Source organism: Oxyura jamaicensis, chromosome 1 (assembly GCF_011077185.1).
Source record: "Oxyura jamaicensis isolate SHBP4307 breed ruddy duck chromosome 1, BPBGC_Ojam_1.0, whole genome shotgun sequence".
Taxonomy (NCBI): Eukaryota; Metazoa; Chordata; class Aves; order Anseriformes; family Anatidae; genus Oxyura; species Oxyura jamaicensis.
This window is the reverse complement of record NC_048893.1, coordinates 6,483,063-6,500,682: the sequence shown is the minus strand read 5'-3', so window position 1 is coordinate 6,500,682 and position 17,620 is coordinate 6,483,063. Positions and strand designations below refer to the sequence as shown.

General features: G+C 44.2%; 1 protein-coding gene across 8 annotated transcripts in view; it reads left to right on the top strand.

Moving 5' to 3' along the window:
* FRMD4A (FERM domain containing 4A) overlaps positions 1 to 17,620 on the top strand; it is a 355,878-nt gene that overhangs the window by 287,008 nt on the left and 51,250 nt on the right. For all 8 annotated transcript variants that reach the window (XM_035334235.1, XM_035334241.1, XM_035334249.1 and 5 more), the window contains 3 exons: positions 1,047 to 1,103; positions 3,729 to 3,751; positions 11,075 to 11,158. In XM_035334235.1, the coding sequence (XP_035190126.1) occupies positions 1,047 to 1,103; positions 3,729 to 3,751; positions 11,075 to 11,158 (164 nt within the window). The remainder of the gene's footprint in view (positions 1 to 1,046; positions 1,104 to 3,728; positions 3,752 to 11,074; positions 11,159 to 17,620) is intronic.

The window sequence follows — 17,620 nt, the reverse complement described above, 5'->3', positions numbered from 1 at the left end:
TTCTTGCCAGATGAAATGAAATATTAAAAACAGCAGTTTAAATAAATACAACAGAAAATCCACCACAGGAGTAAGCTGAGCAGGGACCTGGTGTATGTGGCCACACCAGAGACCTAGTTGCATAATTGATGCCTAAGCATTTTCCAAGTAAGAGCTCACTGTCTTCCCAAAAGCCAACATTGGCTGGGACCAGAGACTTGGGAAGAGCACACTTGGCCATGGGATCAATGCTCCTGCCTCCCATCCCAAGCATTTTTGGTGTCAGGTCTGCATCCCGCACATTTAGATGAAGCAGTGACCACACAGCAGAAGAACCCTGAAGGGATCAGATAGGGCCATCAGTGTCCTTGTGACCCTGGTGTCCAAGCAAAACGTTCACAATTTCACCTGACCCTCCAAGATTGCTTTCATCAGGGGCCAGGTCCTATAGAGTGAAGATCGGCCAAAAGATTCGCTTTCATGGGTCATTCTCAAAGCAACTCCAGCCCCTGTGCTCATGGCACGAAGGGGCTGAAGCCACAGCTCCCATCCTGTGAGAGGCAATATGGCTCTTTTTCTGTGAGCTTACCGTGGACAAGGGCCAGAGGAGTTCTGCAAGGGCTTTGACACAACTTTACTAAAGATAAATATTCTCATTTCCATGCTTCTGTGAGCCAAGGGTAAAGCTGTGTTCCCTTGAAGCACAAGTGGTATTTTGGGGAGAAAAAGTGTATTCCCCAGATTACTTTTCACTGAATCACACATGAAAATAAAAATGACCCTGATCCTCCCCCTTCCACTTGCCTTCTCCTACCTCCTCCCAAGGAATCCCTTCATGCCACATGCAGCTATGCTTCATTTTCCAGGCCGTCACACTGAATATTTGTCTTTCTCTGCATAAGAGTGAGCAGGTTCAGCTTCACTTTGGTCTCCAGGAGCAGTGCTGGAGCACTAGCCAGGGGAGAAAGCTGGCACCGCATGCTTCACCCTGCAGTAGGAGATGCACCTTCTTGTAGGAGCTCAAACTCACTGAACTCTCTTCTTTTATGTTTTCTTCACCCTTCAAGGAACTCATCGAGGTTGACAGTGAAGTGGTGTTTGAGCTAGCTGCCTACATCTTGCAGGTAAGCACCAGCCTTCTCTTGCTTGATGATTCCTCATGTGCATTGAATCTTTTGACTTGTAGAATCCAAAATGGCTGTACAGAAGCACGGGGACTCCCCAAGTTACAGGAGTCTCAGAGTCCCTGTGAACCAAAGGGCAGTTTCCTCTGTGTGGCTGAGATTTGGATGCATGCAATCTTCAGCTCCTGTCAGGTTTGCAGTGAAGACGACCTCAAGACTTAAAGACTTTCCAGCAGATGAGCTGTAAAAGTTGTCTTTACACAGCTTTTTCATCAGTTATACCAATGCAAAATAGGTACAGAAGGCTCTCAAACCAGAACACTCCACGTGTGAAGCAGATGCCACTGCCTAGCATTTTGCTTCCATAAATGCATATTATGTTGTGCTAACACAGACAGCCACCACCCTGGGGTATGAGGCAAAGCTTGAGAAAATCTAAGTGATGAATGAGATTCCTGGGTGAAATCTGTATCCAGTGGGTTTCTCTCCACTGAATTCAGCTTCATTTGTTTTCCCAATGGAACTTGTCCCTCTGATGATCCCTGTAACCTTATGTACATACAACTGTCTGTATTTTCCAGCGTGGGCAGAAGGGCTTAAAGATTTTCCAAAAACACTTCTCCAGATACAAATATTATCTTTGCATTTCCCTCTTCAGGAAGAGGGGAAGGGTCAGAGAACGAGTTACCAGCAGGGTTTGGTAAATCTCTGGCTCACAAAGAGGAACTTTTCAGAGTAGCGGAGGTGGGGGGGTTTTAATGAAAGATCACATTTATGAGCATGGCTGTGGGAGCAGATCAGAAATAATTGTCAGATGATTCTTGTTCCCCTTTCGTAGTGTAGGTTTTATTTTTTTTCCCATCAGCGTGAAGCATGTAAGCAGACAAGGCACCTCGTCAGACTGCACTAATAAATAACAACACTTTGCACTTCCATAGCACTTTCGTGTTAAGGAAGCAATTAATGCGTAGGGATTTGAATCTTCATTAAGATCATTTTATGTGACAAAAATGGAGCAAGAGAGTCAGGACAGGGGACTCAATTAAAAGCACATTACAGAAATTGCATATTGGCTGTTGGGGGAATAGACATCAAACAACAGGCTTATTGTGAGAAGCAGCAATAGGGTTATGAATCCATTGTCTGCTCATCCTAATGAATAACTTGAGCGCTTAGTAATCGTACGCCCAGATCCAGATCTGCCGCTGTAACCCTTGCTGCTGCGATTGTTTCTCATCACAAACACAGGATGTTACGTGTATTCCTGTAGTAGTTTGATGTGTAACTTCATGAAAACAGTCCAAACAAGCCACACCTCTGCTGGCTGTAACCAGAAATTACTACAGCCCGTGTTTGTGACGGGATCCATGCAAAACAAGATGGATCATACGGCATTTTGTCTTACTCCTCACTGCAGCATTTAGGTCAAAGGGCTGAAGTATGGAGAATCTACCCTGCAAAATTGTTTTCTGAATTCAGTGTGCTCATCCCTGTGCAGGCCAGGGCATATCCTTTGGTTTTTACTCTGTGTTGTACTATAATCATGATATGTTCAAGAATTCCTTCCTATGAACCACAGGAGAGCTTGTCTGCCCTTCAGTTCACTCAGAGGGAGATGGGAAGATGCTAAAGGACCGTCTGAACTCACGTGCAGCCTTATTTCAAATTGTTGTGTTACCAGAACAAATTAAAGTACCACCAAAGCTCTGAACTTTACCCCAGCCTCAGGACTGCAGCACCACTGAACATGGGCTGACAGGTTTTGCGGGTGGATTTACAAAACCTGAACGCAAAACTCAGTCCTCTTGGCAGTGGAAACTCCCTCACTGCAGAAATTCCATTACTGACCAGTTACCAAGTACATTATTGCAGTACGCTTTGTGTGTAGCTGTCAGCAAACGAGATGCTTAACATATTTCATATGAAATGTATATTGCCCATGGAAAATGCAAAACGTATATTACATCTATTGAAGAGGGAGCTCACTAGGTTTTGAGGGTTTGCCAGATATCCAGCAAGACTGAGATACTGATCAAAATATTGGAGTGGAACATGACCCAACCCTTTAACATCAGGCTGTAATTCTAATAGAAATATCTAGATATTTAAGTAAGGGAGCAAAATACTCCCCGAAAAACCCATCAAGGAGTTAGGGAATCGTGAGTCTTGCATCCCCTTGAAAACTGAGAGAGCTTTCTGAAGATCTGCTTAATAGAAAATAGCAAGTCTACTTGTAAAAAGTGTCAGGGGGTTCTCAGAGACTGCAAAACCACTGAGACTTCAGAGATCTTCTAGTAAAATAGCACCCATATTGACCAAAATAATTACTTATTTACTAGCATCATTTCCTGTAGCTTCTTGAGTATCCACCAGCAGAATGAGGAATCATTTGTCCACAGTATTAGGCAAACCCTTTGTTTGTTAATCTAACCAGCTCACCACATGTGGCATGGCACTTGACAGTAGAGACTGGTTCCAGAAAATACATAAGGAGTCAGTTACAACAGGAAATTGCTGCTAAATGAATTTTGCAAATGGAAAATCTTGAACAGTCATTTTCTTTTTTCCTTTTTTTTTTTTTTTCTATTTTTGATGACTTACTTATTTTTATCCCTCATTTTGCAGGAGGCAAAGGGAGATTTTTCAAGGTAGGTGACCTTAAAAGTTTTCTGCCATTGTGTGTTATGGGAATTAATCTGATGAAATCACCGTGTGAGTGATGTGACTGAGCTGTAGGTGTGTAGCAAGAGGAATGCATTGCCAGCATAGACATTGTGTTTCCTTAAATCATTTCTTCACAAAACACAGCCTTTGACCAGACCATGCCCTTGCAAACAGCATTGTTTGTGTCTTTGTTGTTGACAAATCTCTTTATATGCCTACGAAGTTCAGGAAATAGACTAGCCTTCAGAAGGAAATTACTAAGGAAATGACTCTACAATCATGGTTATATCGTAGGTCTAGCCAGGGGCAACATTAAAATTCCATCACTAATTGATATTTCAGCTTGAATTTGGACTGAGTTCTCAAAATCAGAATTTAAATGACTTCTAAATTTAAATTTAAATAACTTCTGCTATCCCTTCATCCCAATCTTTAGAAGTGCTGCAAGATATTCAAAGAGGTGACTGTGGTTGGTGTTTCAGGGGACTATTAATGAAATGCCCAAGAATTTTCATTCAAGTTGACAACATTTGTCAGTTATGCGTTAGTAGCACCCAAGGGTTAGATGGCTGTTTGATGCCACATGTGAGAAACATGAAAGTTCTTAATCTGAAGCCTAGGACAACTGTCTGTGCTAAGCAGTTCACATATATCATTATTCCATATATTATTTTTTGCTGACCTGAAGCTGAGTGCAGCTGGAAGACCGCAATATCCACTGAAGCTGGTTTCAGAGGAAAAAAAAAAAAAAAAAAAACAGTGAATAGGCAGTGAGGCTGATTGCCAGATGATCCTGAAGAGGTATCTTTTTTGTCAGCATTGAGATACACTGGGAGGAGAGTGTAACGGTACTCTGCACACACACAGAAGATTGTGAATAACACACTGATTGGATAAAAATAAAGTCCCATCTTGTGGTGAACTGGGACTTATAGCCCGCTGAAATGCAGACAAATCAGTGAAAAGGGACTGCAAATATTGCCTGTTCATCGTGGAATCCGAGATGACATAATGTAACCCTTGCTAAAAAGGAAGTTTAAAATCCCACTTTATCTTTTCCCAGAACCTTAATGAACTCACAAAATCCTGCCATGCGCCTGACCACAGAAGCGCAAGCCCAATCTTGCTTCATCTTTCAGTTCCATCCAATTTTAAATAACTCGGTTATCAGCCGTGTTTAGATAGGGAACGCTGCAGTACACGTGGCTCTCTTACTTTTCAATGTGGTTTTCTATGCACTGCCACATGCTCAGCCCAGAAGAGCTGGACCGAATCTGTGCTGCTCAAATCTGTGATAAACCACATCTTCCATTGCTTTTCCTGTGAGGAAAAATATTTTAAGTTTCTCAGAATAACTTGGACATGATAAAAACACACCCAGAATGTGTATGTTCAGACTATGAACCTCAGCACAGAAAGGAATCAGTTAGATGGCTGAGGTGGTAGGACTGAGAGGACATTTTATTTTCATTTATCTCTTTCCAGACCTGAAGTAGAAATAGCCAGTGGAAAGCATCCATCTTTGTTGCCCCTTGTAAAAGGAATGGTTTAGTTGATCAAAATGCATTGCCTTGAGAGCACAGAAGATACCACAACACATGGTATTAACTGCTTCATCCACACTGGTGTGCTGATCATCACTGTCATCATTAAAACAGCTTTTATTCCTTTTCACCTGTGGATCTCAAAGGTATTTAGTGAAAGGGGGAATTCTTAGGGTCAAGGCAAGCAGAGAAGTGCTGTCATAATAACAACTTGCTGACAGTGCCAGGGATCTTAAATTATAAATGGGTTTTGGAGGCAAAGCAATCTGCCACATTAATGGAATTTAAAGCCTCTTCTTGGAGGAAGGATGAAGAATCCTACCCTGATGTTCAGATCAGATATCAGGTGAAGTTTCTTCACTGAGAGGGTGGTCGGGCACTGGGACAGGCTCCCCAGGGCAGTGGTCATGGCACCGAGCCTGCTGGAGTTCAAGGAGCATTTGGACACTGCTCTCAGACACATGGCCTGATTTTTGGGCGGTCCTGTGTGGAGCCAGGAGTTGGAGTCAATGATCCTTGTGGATCCCTTCCAACTCAGGATATTTTATAGTTCTCTTCCATGACCATCTATGTTGTAGGAGCAGGCTTAGCATCTCCGGGGATGTCTGTCCAGTGTCTCCCCTGTAATGTGTGCTGACAGAGGTTTACATGCTGGGTGAGATCCAGGTGCTACTGGAGTCAACATGAGGTCACTGTGGTCAATCCTTGTCCATCGAGACTTGCGGTTATTCATATCAGCAGTGCAAAATCTGAGAGGCGAACCGAGCCTGGGGCCGGCAAGAGGACCTGCAGCTGGAGACGTATGGACTGGCTTCTCGTAGGACTGAAGTCGGCTTCAACGCCTGAAGTTAGTTGTTGCTGAAATGTTGTTTATAATGGAACTGTCTGCTCCTTGAAGTGGAGAAGCGCCACAATTGGGAATGCCTTGCTGCTGAGAGTTAGAGATAATAGCTTGTTCGTGGCAGCGTATGTTGCATGAAGGCTGAACTCCTGAACTCCTGCTTTGTTTTGGGAGAAAAAAAGAAAAGTTCGTTCTACAGAGTTACATGCCTGGAATGCATTCTGCAGATTTCCACACCTGTGTTGTCTGCTGCCACCATCAGATTTATGGCCTGTGCGACTGCGAGTTTCTCTCTGGCTCGGATCTAGAAAAGTACTGTTGAAAAGCCTCAATGGCTGCTTGGGAAACCTGGAGAGCACACAGCCTGCATCACCCGTATCTGTCTTGAACTAAGATACCACAACAGCCCTGACAGATCAGTTTGGCCTCTACAGCGAACAGTTTGACTAAGTATTTTTCCATTTCTTACACGTGTTTCATTTCAAAACTAAATCCATCAGAAACCCAGAGCTCCTGAACGATTTTAGATGAAGTCAGACAAGCATTTCTCAGTGCTGGGTGTAAGAGGCCTGGCCTAGCTCAGTGTTTCAGCAGGTTTGTACAAAGGGAGCATCTCTGAGTTGGTAAAGATTTAGGCAGGACTTGAACTGAGCAAAGTTTTAAAATAAGAAATTATTCTCCTTGAGAAGTTTCTAGTCCTCTGCATTGACAGAGAAAGGTTTTCACATAATTGAAGACTCCCCAAATGCTTCAGCTGGCAGGACTGAAACATTTTTACATTTTGTCGGGTACATATCACTGCATTTAGGACTATCAGGTATCCCCCTTCAGCTGATTCTCAGGTTAAACAAGACACGTAAGATTTGATCTGTGCTTTTTGTTATTGGTTACAAAAACTTGGACTTCAAGGGCATGGGATCACCTGTGTAAAGCTCCTGAGGTGGTATCCTGCAAACAGATATAAAGGCTGTTAGCCCAAGCTACTATTGTTGGCGGGAGCTGAGTCACACTTGGTTGGCGGAGAAAAGGCAGGTTCAAGTTTCATTTCTTTAGACGAATGGAAATCCTATAGGTGTGACCCACTTTAGGCCTACAGGAAAATGGTGCTCTGGCTTATCTGGGAGTGGGGCATCACATATTGCCACTGAGATTTTCCCCCGTAATTAATCCTACCAGCTTTAGAAGCCAGTCTGATGTTGACCAAAATCTTTGGGAAACCCATGCCAATGTTGGTCTTAAAAGCTGAGGTTCCAGCTTCTCAGCCTTAAACTGCCGCTGTGTCAAGGCAGCTAGAAATAACATATGTCGATCCTTTGTCCTCAGACTGGGAGGGGCGGATCTAAATAAAAGAAAATCCTGAAATTGCACCTAGTTCTAGGCCCTCATTGCTGCATTTCCTCCAGTTAAACAGTATTCAACATTTCAATTCAACTCCAAGTTATCTCCCAGCAAACTACGAAATAACAAGGGAGGCAAGCCAACAGCCAGTTTGCTGTTAGGCAGAATTTCATAATAATTTCAACATTTGGGCAGACAGCAACCTGACGTAGGTTCCAGCTCTTTTCTTTCTGTACAGCCACGTGACGTTTAACCAGTTAACATTTATTAAGGGGTTACAAAACCCAGTCCGCACTCTTCCACGTGGAGGAAATGCTAACCACCGTCTCTCGAATGGTACCGTTTATTCGGAGAACCTCCAACTCTGCATTTCCTCCTTCATTCAGCCGGATTAATTGCCGTGCCGAGAAGAGTTGAGAGCTTTCACCTGCAGTTTTGTTTTGTTACTGATCATTGTTTTTACACACGCATGGATTTCCCGAGCCATAGCTACATATGCAATCTTGCTTAAAATTTTTGTGGACAGTTTGAAAAAAAAAAAAAAAAAGAAAAGAAAAAAAAAAAAACTATTTTTCACAAAATGCTTATGGCTAGGTAAGCTTTTACCCTCTTGTGTAGACAGGAGTACTGCGATGTGGAGACAGATTTACTTGGCCAAGACTCATTAAACAGGCAGTGCCAGAACTGAGACCAGAACTCAGGAGCTGCTGTTTTGGAGGTCCATTCCCCAGCCAGTCAACCCGATTTCTGCATGGCTAACTAGCATCCAGGATCCCACGCAGATGGCTTTCCCAGTTCACTTTTCATATTGTCATTCAGTCTTTTAAATAATTTCCACCATAGTGCAGGATTGAAGTGGTCTGGAAGACACAGAGCAAGTGTGTTTGGAGCTTTTTCCCCTTTATATTAATAAATCTGCCTTAAAAGCACCCTTCCTTATATACCAACCCTGGAAGCGGATGAGACATATTAGACTAGAAAATAAATGCAACACAAGTGACAGGATTAAACACTTTCTAAATACAGTAATAATAATAATAATAATTAAAAAAAAAAAAAAAAAAAAAAAAAACCACCAAGGTATTTCACTAGAAAAAGTGGGAAAGGCAGTAAGTAGGAAACCATTTGTAATCCTACGGGGAACATTTTAAAAATGAAGGACTTTGGTGTTTTAAAAGGAGCCAAAGGGAAAGTGACCTCCTGGCCACCGGTTAAATGCAACATTAGTCATTAGTTTTTTCCTTCTGGTTGATTTGACATCCTTCTGGGAGCCTAAATTCTTTTGTCTGGAGACAACTCTTGCCAGAAGCCTCAGTGAATATATGGACCAGGGCATGAAATACCTTTTTGTTCCTGGAAGTGATTACCTGAAATGCACCTGACCCTTGGAAGTTGTGAGGCACCTCTGTGGTATTTTCTAGGTACCGAGCAGAAATACCGATCCCATCCAACAGCATCACTAAGGTGTCTTTTCATCTGATTTTTTAAAGACTTTTATTTAATGCCGTGCAAGCTTTGTTCCTCCCTGGCAGAGAAGAGGGAGCTGACTGGTATTAGCCCTTTCTTTCATGGGAGCCCTTACTGGTTCAGGCTTTTTCCCAGCCTCTCTGAGATAGTTAGTCACCACTAATCTCATCCTACTTGACAGTTGTCTGGGCTCAGAAAGCCCCTGTTTGGAAATTACTCCCTGTCTTCCCAGAAAAGTTTTGGAAGCTTCTCAGCTTCCTTCTATAAGAAACCAGCCTCAGAAAGTCTTCACTTGAGGGTGGGGACCGCTGCTTGTGCTCCAGTTGTTCTGGCTTTTTTGCCATTTTTTTTCAGTTTCTTTCATAATGTCAAAAAAAAAAAAAAAAAATCAGTAGGAGCTGAGTATGTACATGCTGTGGAGATGTCTCTGGGCAGATCCTGCAAACTCTGTAAACAGCAGCAGCTTGTTTTCTGGGCTGTCAACCACGGAGCAGAGTGGCCAGATCAGCAGATAACATGGAGCAGAGCAGCTTCTTGTTCAGACTTGTGCAGATGTTTACCTGCCGTGGAAGGAAACGTCGGAGTCGTTTTTGAGCGTTTGCACTTACAAAGGAAGATCTGATGTTCAGCTGACCATGAGGTCTGGGCAGGAGTGGGGTCTTCAAACACTGCAAAATTTGAGTCTGATTGATACTTGGGCATCTCTGCCATAGATTTGTCTTGACTGGAAGGCATGGTCCTGTTTATAAATTACTGAATTGTCAGGGAGCTCCCATGATAATAAATGCTTGTAGGCTTCCCCAAAATATCTAGTGCAGGATTTATGTTAGTGGTTTACCTATGGCTTAACCTGGCAATTAACCTGCAAACTCCAATTAAGGCAGCCCCACTGAGCCTGCTGCTGGGATGTGCCAATGGAGAAATGCTGCGGGAAGGTATTTACAACTGAGGCAGCACTGTATCTCTACGAGCCATCACACAGACTGTCCCAGAGACCAGAACAAAGCTCAGGACGACGTCCCAGGACTCTTTGAGTCTCTAATGGTCAGGCAGTCCTGGCAGGAAGGCTGCTCTGCAGCTGGGGATGCCAAGACTGCCTGTTTAATGGCCCTGCTGCCCTACAGGAGAAGCCTGTGGGCTGGGAAATCTGGAGCTCTGGAAGAGGTATTTGCCTCTGTAGCTCCAGGACAGCCACATTTTTTTTGCAGAATAAAGGACATGATGCAAGAAGGCAGAAAAAAAAATGCTATTGAGAAGTTAGCCAACAAATATTAGTTCTTTGGCAATCCTCAGTGTCCTGTCTGTCCCTCTTGGCTGTGTATTTCTGAGATTTTAAAAGTACCAACAGCACCGTTTTCCTTCCCAAAACTTTGAGGGACTTTTTTTTTGTGTGTTCACAATACCATGTGTGTTTGTAAGCGGGAGGGGAGGCATTTTGGACCTCTAGGAGAAAACCCCATGGTTTAATCTCATCTGTGAGAATCTGCCTGCCATGAAATCTGCCTCATCACACCATGAGCTTTCCCTGCTCACTGGTGTGCAGTTATGCTGCTCCAGCTGGCCGGAGTAGTCACTGGAGATTGCAGGGAGGAGAACGAAGGGTTTTGTGTAGCAGGACATAAATTCAAGCTGGAGCCTTATCAGTGAAGACGTTGTGCAAAGGCCAGTTCCCTGGGGCAAGAGGCTAAGAGCAACCTGTGATGCTCTACGAAAGCAAACCATTACTTTTTGCAGCAGGCTGTAGGCCTTAAAGAAATGTGATTTTCTGTAGCTGAAAGCATCTCGTTTTTTTCTCTTCCCCTTATTCTTTTTTCTATGTAGACGTGTTGAACCCTGCTTGATGCAATGTGACATGGTGACTAGTGTGTCCAGAGTCACTGGTAGGAAATGCTTCAACATAACCATCTGGGACAGCTTCTCTCCAATTTTGGTAATAGAGGGAAAAGTTAACTGGTCTGCCATAAAACAAATAAAGAGAGAAGAGAAAGGAAACCCCATTGCTTTTTGTTAAGGAGGAACAGATGTAGAGCTGTAGCAGCCTGCCAGCTAGGTCAGGTCATATCAAATATTGTGGTTGTTTTCTTGTAGCCTGATCCTCCTTCTGAACTCTCTTTCAGCAATGAAGTTGTAAGGAATGAATTAAAGAAGCTGCCAGCCCTTCCAACACCAGCGCTGAAGGAGCATCCTTCCCTTGCTTACTGGTAACGTATCACTGTTGAGCAGCTTTGCAGTGTCTCAACCAGGGCCTGGCTGTGGCAATTAGTGACCTGAGGGTGAAGCTGGAATGCAGGAATTCCCATCTGCTAGCTCTGGGTCTGACACCAATGACATTGCGTGATTCAGTCCAAGTATATCTACAACCCTGAGCCTCAGTTTCCCCATGTGCCAAATGTCTGCCGTAATGCCTGGCCAGAAAATTCACTGTAAGCATGCAAAATGAAATCAGAGGACCTAACATGCCATTCCCTTTTCCTGCGCTTTATATCTGTCCAAAGAAAGCATGACCACAGTTTGTAATGTCAATGTTTTGCTTTGCTCTTCACTGGTTTTGAGTGACTGAGCTTCATCTTGCAAGTGCTTTCTGTGTGGCACAGCTGAAGGAAAAGGAACGTATTCCTCCTCTTATGTGAACTAGGTGATGGTCAGAGGTAGAGCCTTGTAACTTTAGTTTTTATTGCACTGAACATAGAGTGCAGGGTAGGAGAAAGGCCATAATTAAGTTTTGCATGCCCCACAGATAGCTTCTGTACCACCCCACCCAGCCCTTTTATCTGTGCAAATAGGATAGAATTTGGGGAAACACTCTTCATTAACAGGGAGATGCTTTCACTTGATTTTTCTGTTTGTTCCCCTTTCATGTTTGTCTTTAAAGCATTAGGCTATGAGCCTGAGGGTGGGCTTTATCTGCTCCTCTTTCAATTCCTGCATCTTGGTAATCTGGGGATGGCAGGGGAAAACAGTTCAGTTCTTACTTTGCCAGGAAGTCCATTCACTTTTCAGAGCATGGCTACAACAGCAGATTTAGCTGTACCTAGTGTCAGGCCGCAGACAAACCAGTCTGTGAGGTCCCAATCATCTTCTGAGCACATCAGGAGACAGTCAGAGTCCCAGGCTGAGATTAGGGACATTTATACAAAAGATGTGGATCGCCACAGCCTGGAGGCAGAATGATCTCCCTCTTTTGAGCATCACCTTCATTTTTTCACAAACTAGTGCTTCCCTGAATCACAAACACATTAAAAACCAGTCCATTTCCAGCCAGATCTGTGGCCTGGTCTGACTGACAGGCAAATAGCTCAAAAGCTAAAAGCCACCACAAGAGGAGCAGTGGGAACAATTAGCCATGGACAGGGAAGAAGGCAAATCTGACCCTTCAGCAGCGACACGGAGTGAGGTCTTACTAAAGTGCCCATGTAGGCTTTATTTCAGTTGCCTGTGATAGCATCTGTGTACAGGAAAGTGATGACAACCCAGGCAGCCTGTGAGGCTCCATCTGCCCATCAGGATATGTCTGACCCCACAGTCAGCAAGAATTAGTCCGAACATTTACGTTAAGAGACTTCTGCTGGGAAATCCCAACGAGGTCTGGGACTGCCTCTGTCCCCTCCTTCGGTTTGGGCAACGTTGCGTCACCTGGAACAAGAAGAGTCACGCGAAAACCTCATGCTCAGGATGCAAGTATTTATGGTTACACACAGGATACAGCACTTCTTGCAGCTGAGCTTAATTCTGGGGGAGTTCCCTTGTGGCTGAGAACAGGTCGCAGGTTGGGAAGCTGGCTGTTTCCAACAGGGTAATAAAACCAGTGGCTACAGTCCTGTGACTCCCTTGTGATTTCACTTCATTGGCCAGGTCGCAGAGAGCTTTTATATACCAGTAGCTCATTATTTTTTAATGGGGGCTTTTTCATAAACACCCCCTGAAATGCTGAACACTCTCAAGAAGAGGCTGGTGAATCAGACAAAAAGCATCTGAAGCACAGCTCAAACTTTGGTGATTTAAGAGGGCAAAATTTTAAAAAATCTAGTTACCGTATCCCTTCTCATTTGCATCTCACACAGATTGCATGCTGGATACAAATTTTATCCTGTCCCTTTCTGTGTGCAATCAGTTTTATGCTCCAATTCTTCAGTATTAGGACAAAGCAATAGCAAGTGAATTTCCAGCTCCGGAAAGGAACATTTAAAATGTCAGGGGTGGCACAACTAATTGTTCTAGTTTAAAACAAACCTCCAAAAGAACCCTATACTGTATTTATTTACAACTGCATCAAAAGATTGTCTGAAATGGACAAAGAGGTGATAATATGGATGTTCAGGTAGATACTACAATACTTTCAGCAAGTTACTGTCCTAGAACTGCAAGAAGTGATATATCATTTCTGTCACACCATGAAAAAGCATCACCTGTTGCTCCTATCAAGTGTAGTAGGACCAGTAGGATGAGGCCTGGCCTCTTCGCTGCAGTGAGGTCTGAAGGAAGACAATCTGTGGCCCCCCGCTCCTCCCCCATGGAGTCTCCAGGTTACACACCCTTGCTGCAGGCCTTCCCGCTGTAACCTCTCCTTGGGGATTTGCAGACATCACAACAAAGATGAAGGCTGTAATTTGTGTGGCATGGAGTTGCTGTTTCCAGCTCTCTGTAGATTAAGACGAATCAGTTACACATCTTGTTCTCAAGCGTCTCCATAGCATCACTGATTGAAACAAGAAGGGTGGCTTTTTTTGTTTTACTTTTAAATGAAAGCTGAGCTTCTGGTCCTCCCACACAGCCCAGGAACTGAGGCCCTGAGTTTTGATTTCTCTTGCCCATGCGTGGAAACAACTCACAGTATTTATTATTTTAGATGCAAAACTAATCACGGTGAGACTGGAGAGAATCTTTCGAAAGTGTTAGTTCACAGTGTTCCTTTGCAGCTATTGTCATTGCATTTTATCTCAGTCCATATCCTCCCAAGCAAGCCAGCTTGGTAATAAATTGCCAGTAAGAACACAAGAGCAGAGACAATGGCACAAAAATGGATAGTAGAATGGGATTTTCAGCTAACCAGTGGGAAGCCAGATTTCTGGCTTCCAACAGACTGAGTGCAAACTTGTTTTTAGCAACCTTAAGTATCAGCATTCCCAGAAAATCTAACTCTGAAGATATCAAATGGAAATCACAGTTAAGTTTCTCTAATACAATACAGACCACAGGTTCTGATCATCCTCTTGGTCCCATTGGCCCAAGAGATGTTCTGCTGGATTCAGTGGGGCAGTATTTGGCTGCACAAATCATTGCAAATAGAGATATTGTAAGTAAGTTTGAGAATATCATTAAAATAGACAAATCAGGTTGGAAACAGAATAACAGTAAGGCGCAGCGATGAGTTGTTAGCTATTTGAAACAGCTCAATGTGCTGAGGAGAGAGGGGAGAAGCAAACACCTTTGAAAAACTGGACCTGGTGATAAGAAACTCTGGCCCTGCATTTGCTTGCAAATTGTCTGCTGTCCAGTTCTACATGCTGCTGGGACAGAAGGGATTTGTTGGTAGTTCTTAATCTCTTTATCAGAGTTATCTGCTGCAGGATATCATCCAAGTATTAATTTTCGGAGCTCGGGGGAGAACGTTTTATGAGCTGACAAACAGGCAGTAGTGCTCCAGCCTCCAACATGTCTCCACATTAGCTCTAAATGAGTTTCTGTGTCACTGGCACAGCAACCAGCCAGAGCTGGGCAGGAGGAGACATCAGCTGGTGGTCCAGGCAGTGTCCCAGCACTCGCCCAGCTGTCAATAGCAGCACGGCAGCTGCTTGGAGATGAACAGCTGAAATGATAGGGGAGAAGGTCTATAAGCTCTGTTAATGCTCTGTTCTGACCCGTGAATGATTTTGCTTGTTTTCCCTGGCACATGCTGGGCTTGCCCCTCCACCCCAGAGCTGGAGGCAGAAAGTGACCTCTGGACTGCACGATCGTCCTTGCACAGGGCTGCGGGGATGAAAAAGGAGTCCAAAGAACTATTCAAGGAGCGATTGTCAGGCAGCTAGGGTGGGATTCACCTAAGCATGAACATTTCTTTGGTGCAGACGTCTCCAGCTGAACTAGGGGCCCTCAATTCCCTTTATTGTCAGTGGGGAGAAGTAATAATGACCTCCTCCCATCCATTGCATGAACTGTGCTCTGGGGTACACATTTCTTTCCCCACAACGGGACTAGCTCAGTGCTAGAGAAAGGTGAGAGGCAGTATATCCCCATATTCATGCCTTAATTGATAATTCAGGCTTTATTTTATTTATTTATTGTCCAAAAGAAAGTAGAAATGAGAATAATGCTCATCTAGCATTTAACACCTGTAGACCTCAAAACATTATGCAGCAGAAAGGAACATCATCAGTATCCCAACAGGGCAGTGGAGGCATAGAGAGTGTTGCCTGTATTTCTTTAGGGAAACTGAGAAGAGTGTGGACTATTCCACATCTTTTAGTATGGTTTGAGAACATAACTTTATTCACCCAGCTGTTCAGGACGGCTCCCTGACATCCAATCTATCCTTTTGAAGAAAATGGGCCATCAATTGATTTCCCTATACTTCCAGTGGAGTATGGTTTAGGAACAAATCCAGTATCTTACAGTAATCATCTGTAAGAAAGCAGAGCCCATCCAGAATCATATGAGGTAACCAGCAGGCGGGTGCACCCCTTGAACAGCACCAATATCAGAGCTTGATCTGCACCATAAAATGCACAGAGCAGAAACCAAAGCTAAGAGCGTTTTCTGCTGGAGAAACTCCACTGGTTTCTGAGAACTCACTCCTGGTTTGTTCCTGTCTGAGACAGAGAGCAATTGCATCCACATGTAATTGTGGGTTTAAGAGGTAATTTCAAAGGGCTGTAAGCCCTCTCTGTCCATCTTTTTTATTAAAAATGATGGGGTTTGGAGATCTTCCAGTACTGAACACTCATGTAATTCAGTTACTTCTCCAAAAGTAATCCTGTTTATGGTAATCGTAGCAGGAGAGCTGGGCTCTGCCTTCATGTGCACGCCCATAACATCTGTGGAACTTGGTCGGATCAGCGGGCTGGATATGGTTTCAGAGCTGTTGAATTTCCTTACGGGTATTTTCTAAGCATTAAAATTATTTTGAGGGTCTACTCTGAATCATCTTGTGCTGTCTGCACTGGTATTTCTATTCCTCTGCCTTCTCCCCTGCATTACCAGGGACAGACTCTCAGTCCTCAGCTCCCCTGTGCCATCTGTGCACAGAGCATCATGTCGTGTCACCGTGCACAATGTCTTCCCTGTACCATCACAGAACTGAGCATCCTGTGCGTGAAGCCACGGCAGGCACTGTGTGGCCTCTACCTGTGACATTACTGAGGGCATTATGACTGGTGTCTGGGCTCAGGGGAACACCTTTCGTGCAGAGATTCCAACAGTAAAAACAGCTTCAGTTCTGCCTGGGGAAGGATGACCACGTCGTGGACACCCATGTGGTTGCCCTTAAGGGTCCAGCTAGACCTAGAAAATGCAGGGAAGGAGCAGTGCTCATCCACATTGACCTAAACCACACCCAGCATGATGGCAGTAGCTAGCCACCTGGTGCCACTGGAAGCTTGTGCAGTGCCAGGTGGGGAGGGCAGAAAGGTGACATATAGGCAGTTTGGGTTTCCTTCCCCTTGCCCTAGTAAGTTTCGTAATGTACCTCTGGGAGACTCAACAGTCTCCTTTTTCTTGGAGTGACAAGATGAGAAATTGGGTTTAGAAATGAGGACTTGGGCATTCTGCCATGCTGATAGAGCAGAGTTGGTCCTGTGGGCATTACATTGCTGGAAATTAAAGAACCAAAGTCAGACAGGCCTGAAAGTACCAAGGCTGTAGGCTGTGATGAGTTGCATGGCTGTAGATCAAGCAGAATGCTATTAAAATCAAAAGAGAGAACTATGAACCTTTGAAAGGAAAACCTTGGCTTATGCTTTGCCATGCTATGATCTTGCTGTGATCTAACACATGATTGTAAGCATCAAATAGCTCTGGTTCTGTGCTCTCCTGCTACCCATCACCAAATAACAGGAATGAGATTCCTTAAAGGTGAGCATACCGATGTCTCTGTCATCTGCGTCATGCTGATCTACTCTTGGTGTTGCATCTCTACTGTCTAGTGGTGAATGTCTCAGCATGCCTTTATCAAACAGGCGTAGAACTGTTCTCCACTGGCACACAACACCCTCCTTCTACACCATGAAACTCTTTAGTCTCCAAAGCAGCACTGGGAATGGGTCCTGGCCCATGCTAACTCCCAGCACATGGCCAAGTGTTGCCTGAGGGAATGCAAGTTAATATAACCGAAAAATATGCGAAGGCACATCGATACTTTAACAGTAAAGGGACCCAACTTTAAGTGGCTTGGACACATTCCCTGCCGCAGACGTTGCCTCTGTGTACATAGGGAATTTAACTCCTTGCTGAGGGAGATGGCTCCAAGAGTACTTCCACTAGAGCTCCTGTACAGTGCAGTTGCAGTGAGGACTAATCTGTGAAGTGTAGGGCCTCACAGCCCTACAGGTCAGGGCTATTAGTGGCCACTAATTTCAGAAAGCTTTGCTCACTAAGAGAACTTGGTGAGCTTGGAAAGAAGTTGCACCAGCTAGGATAAAGCTAAGCTTGAGCAGCAAACATCTGTTTGC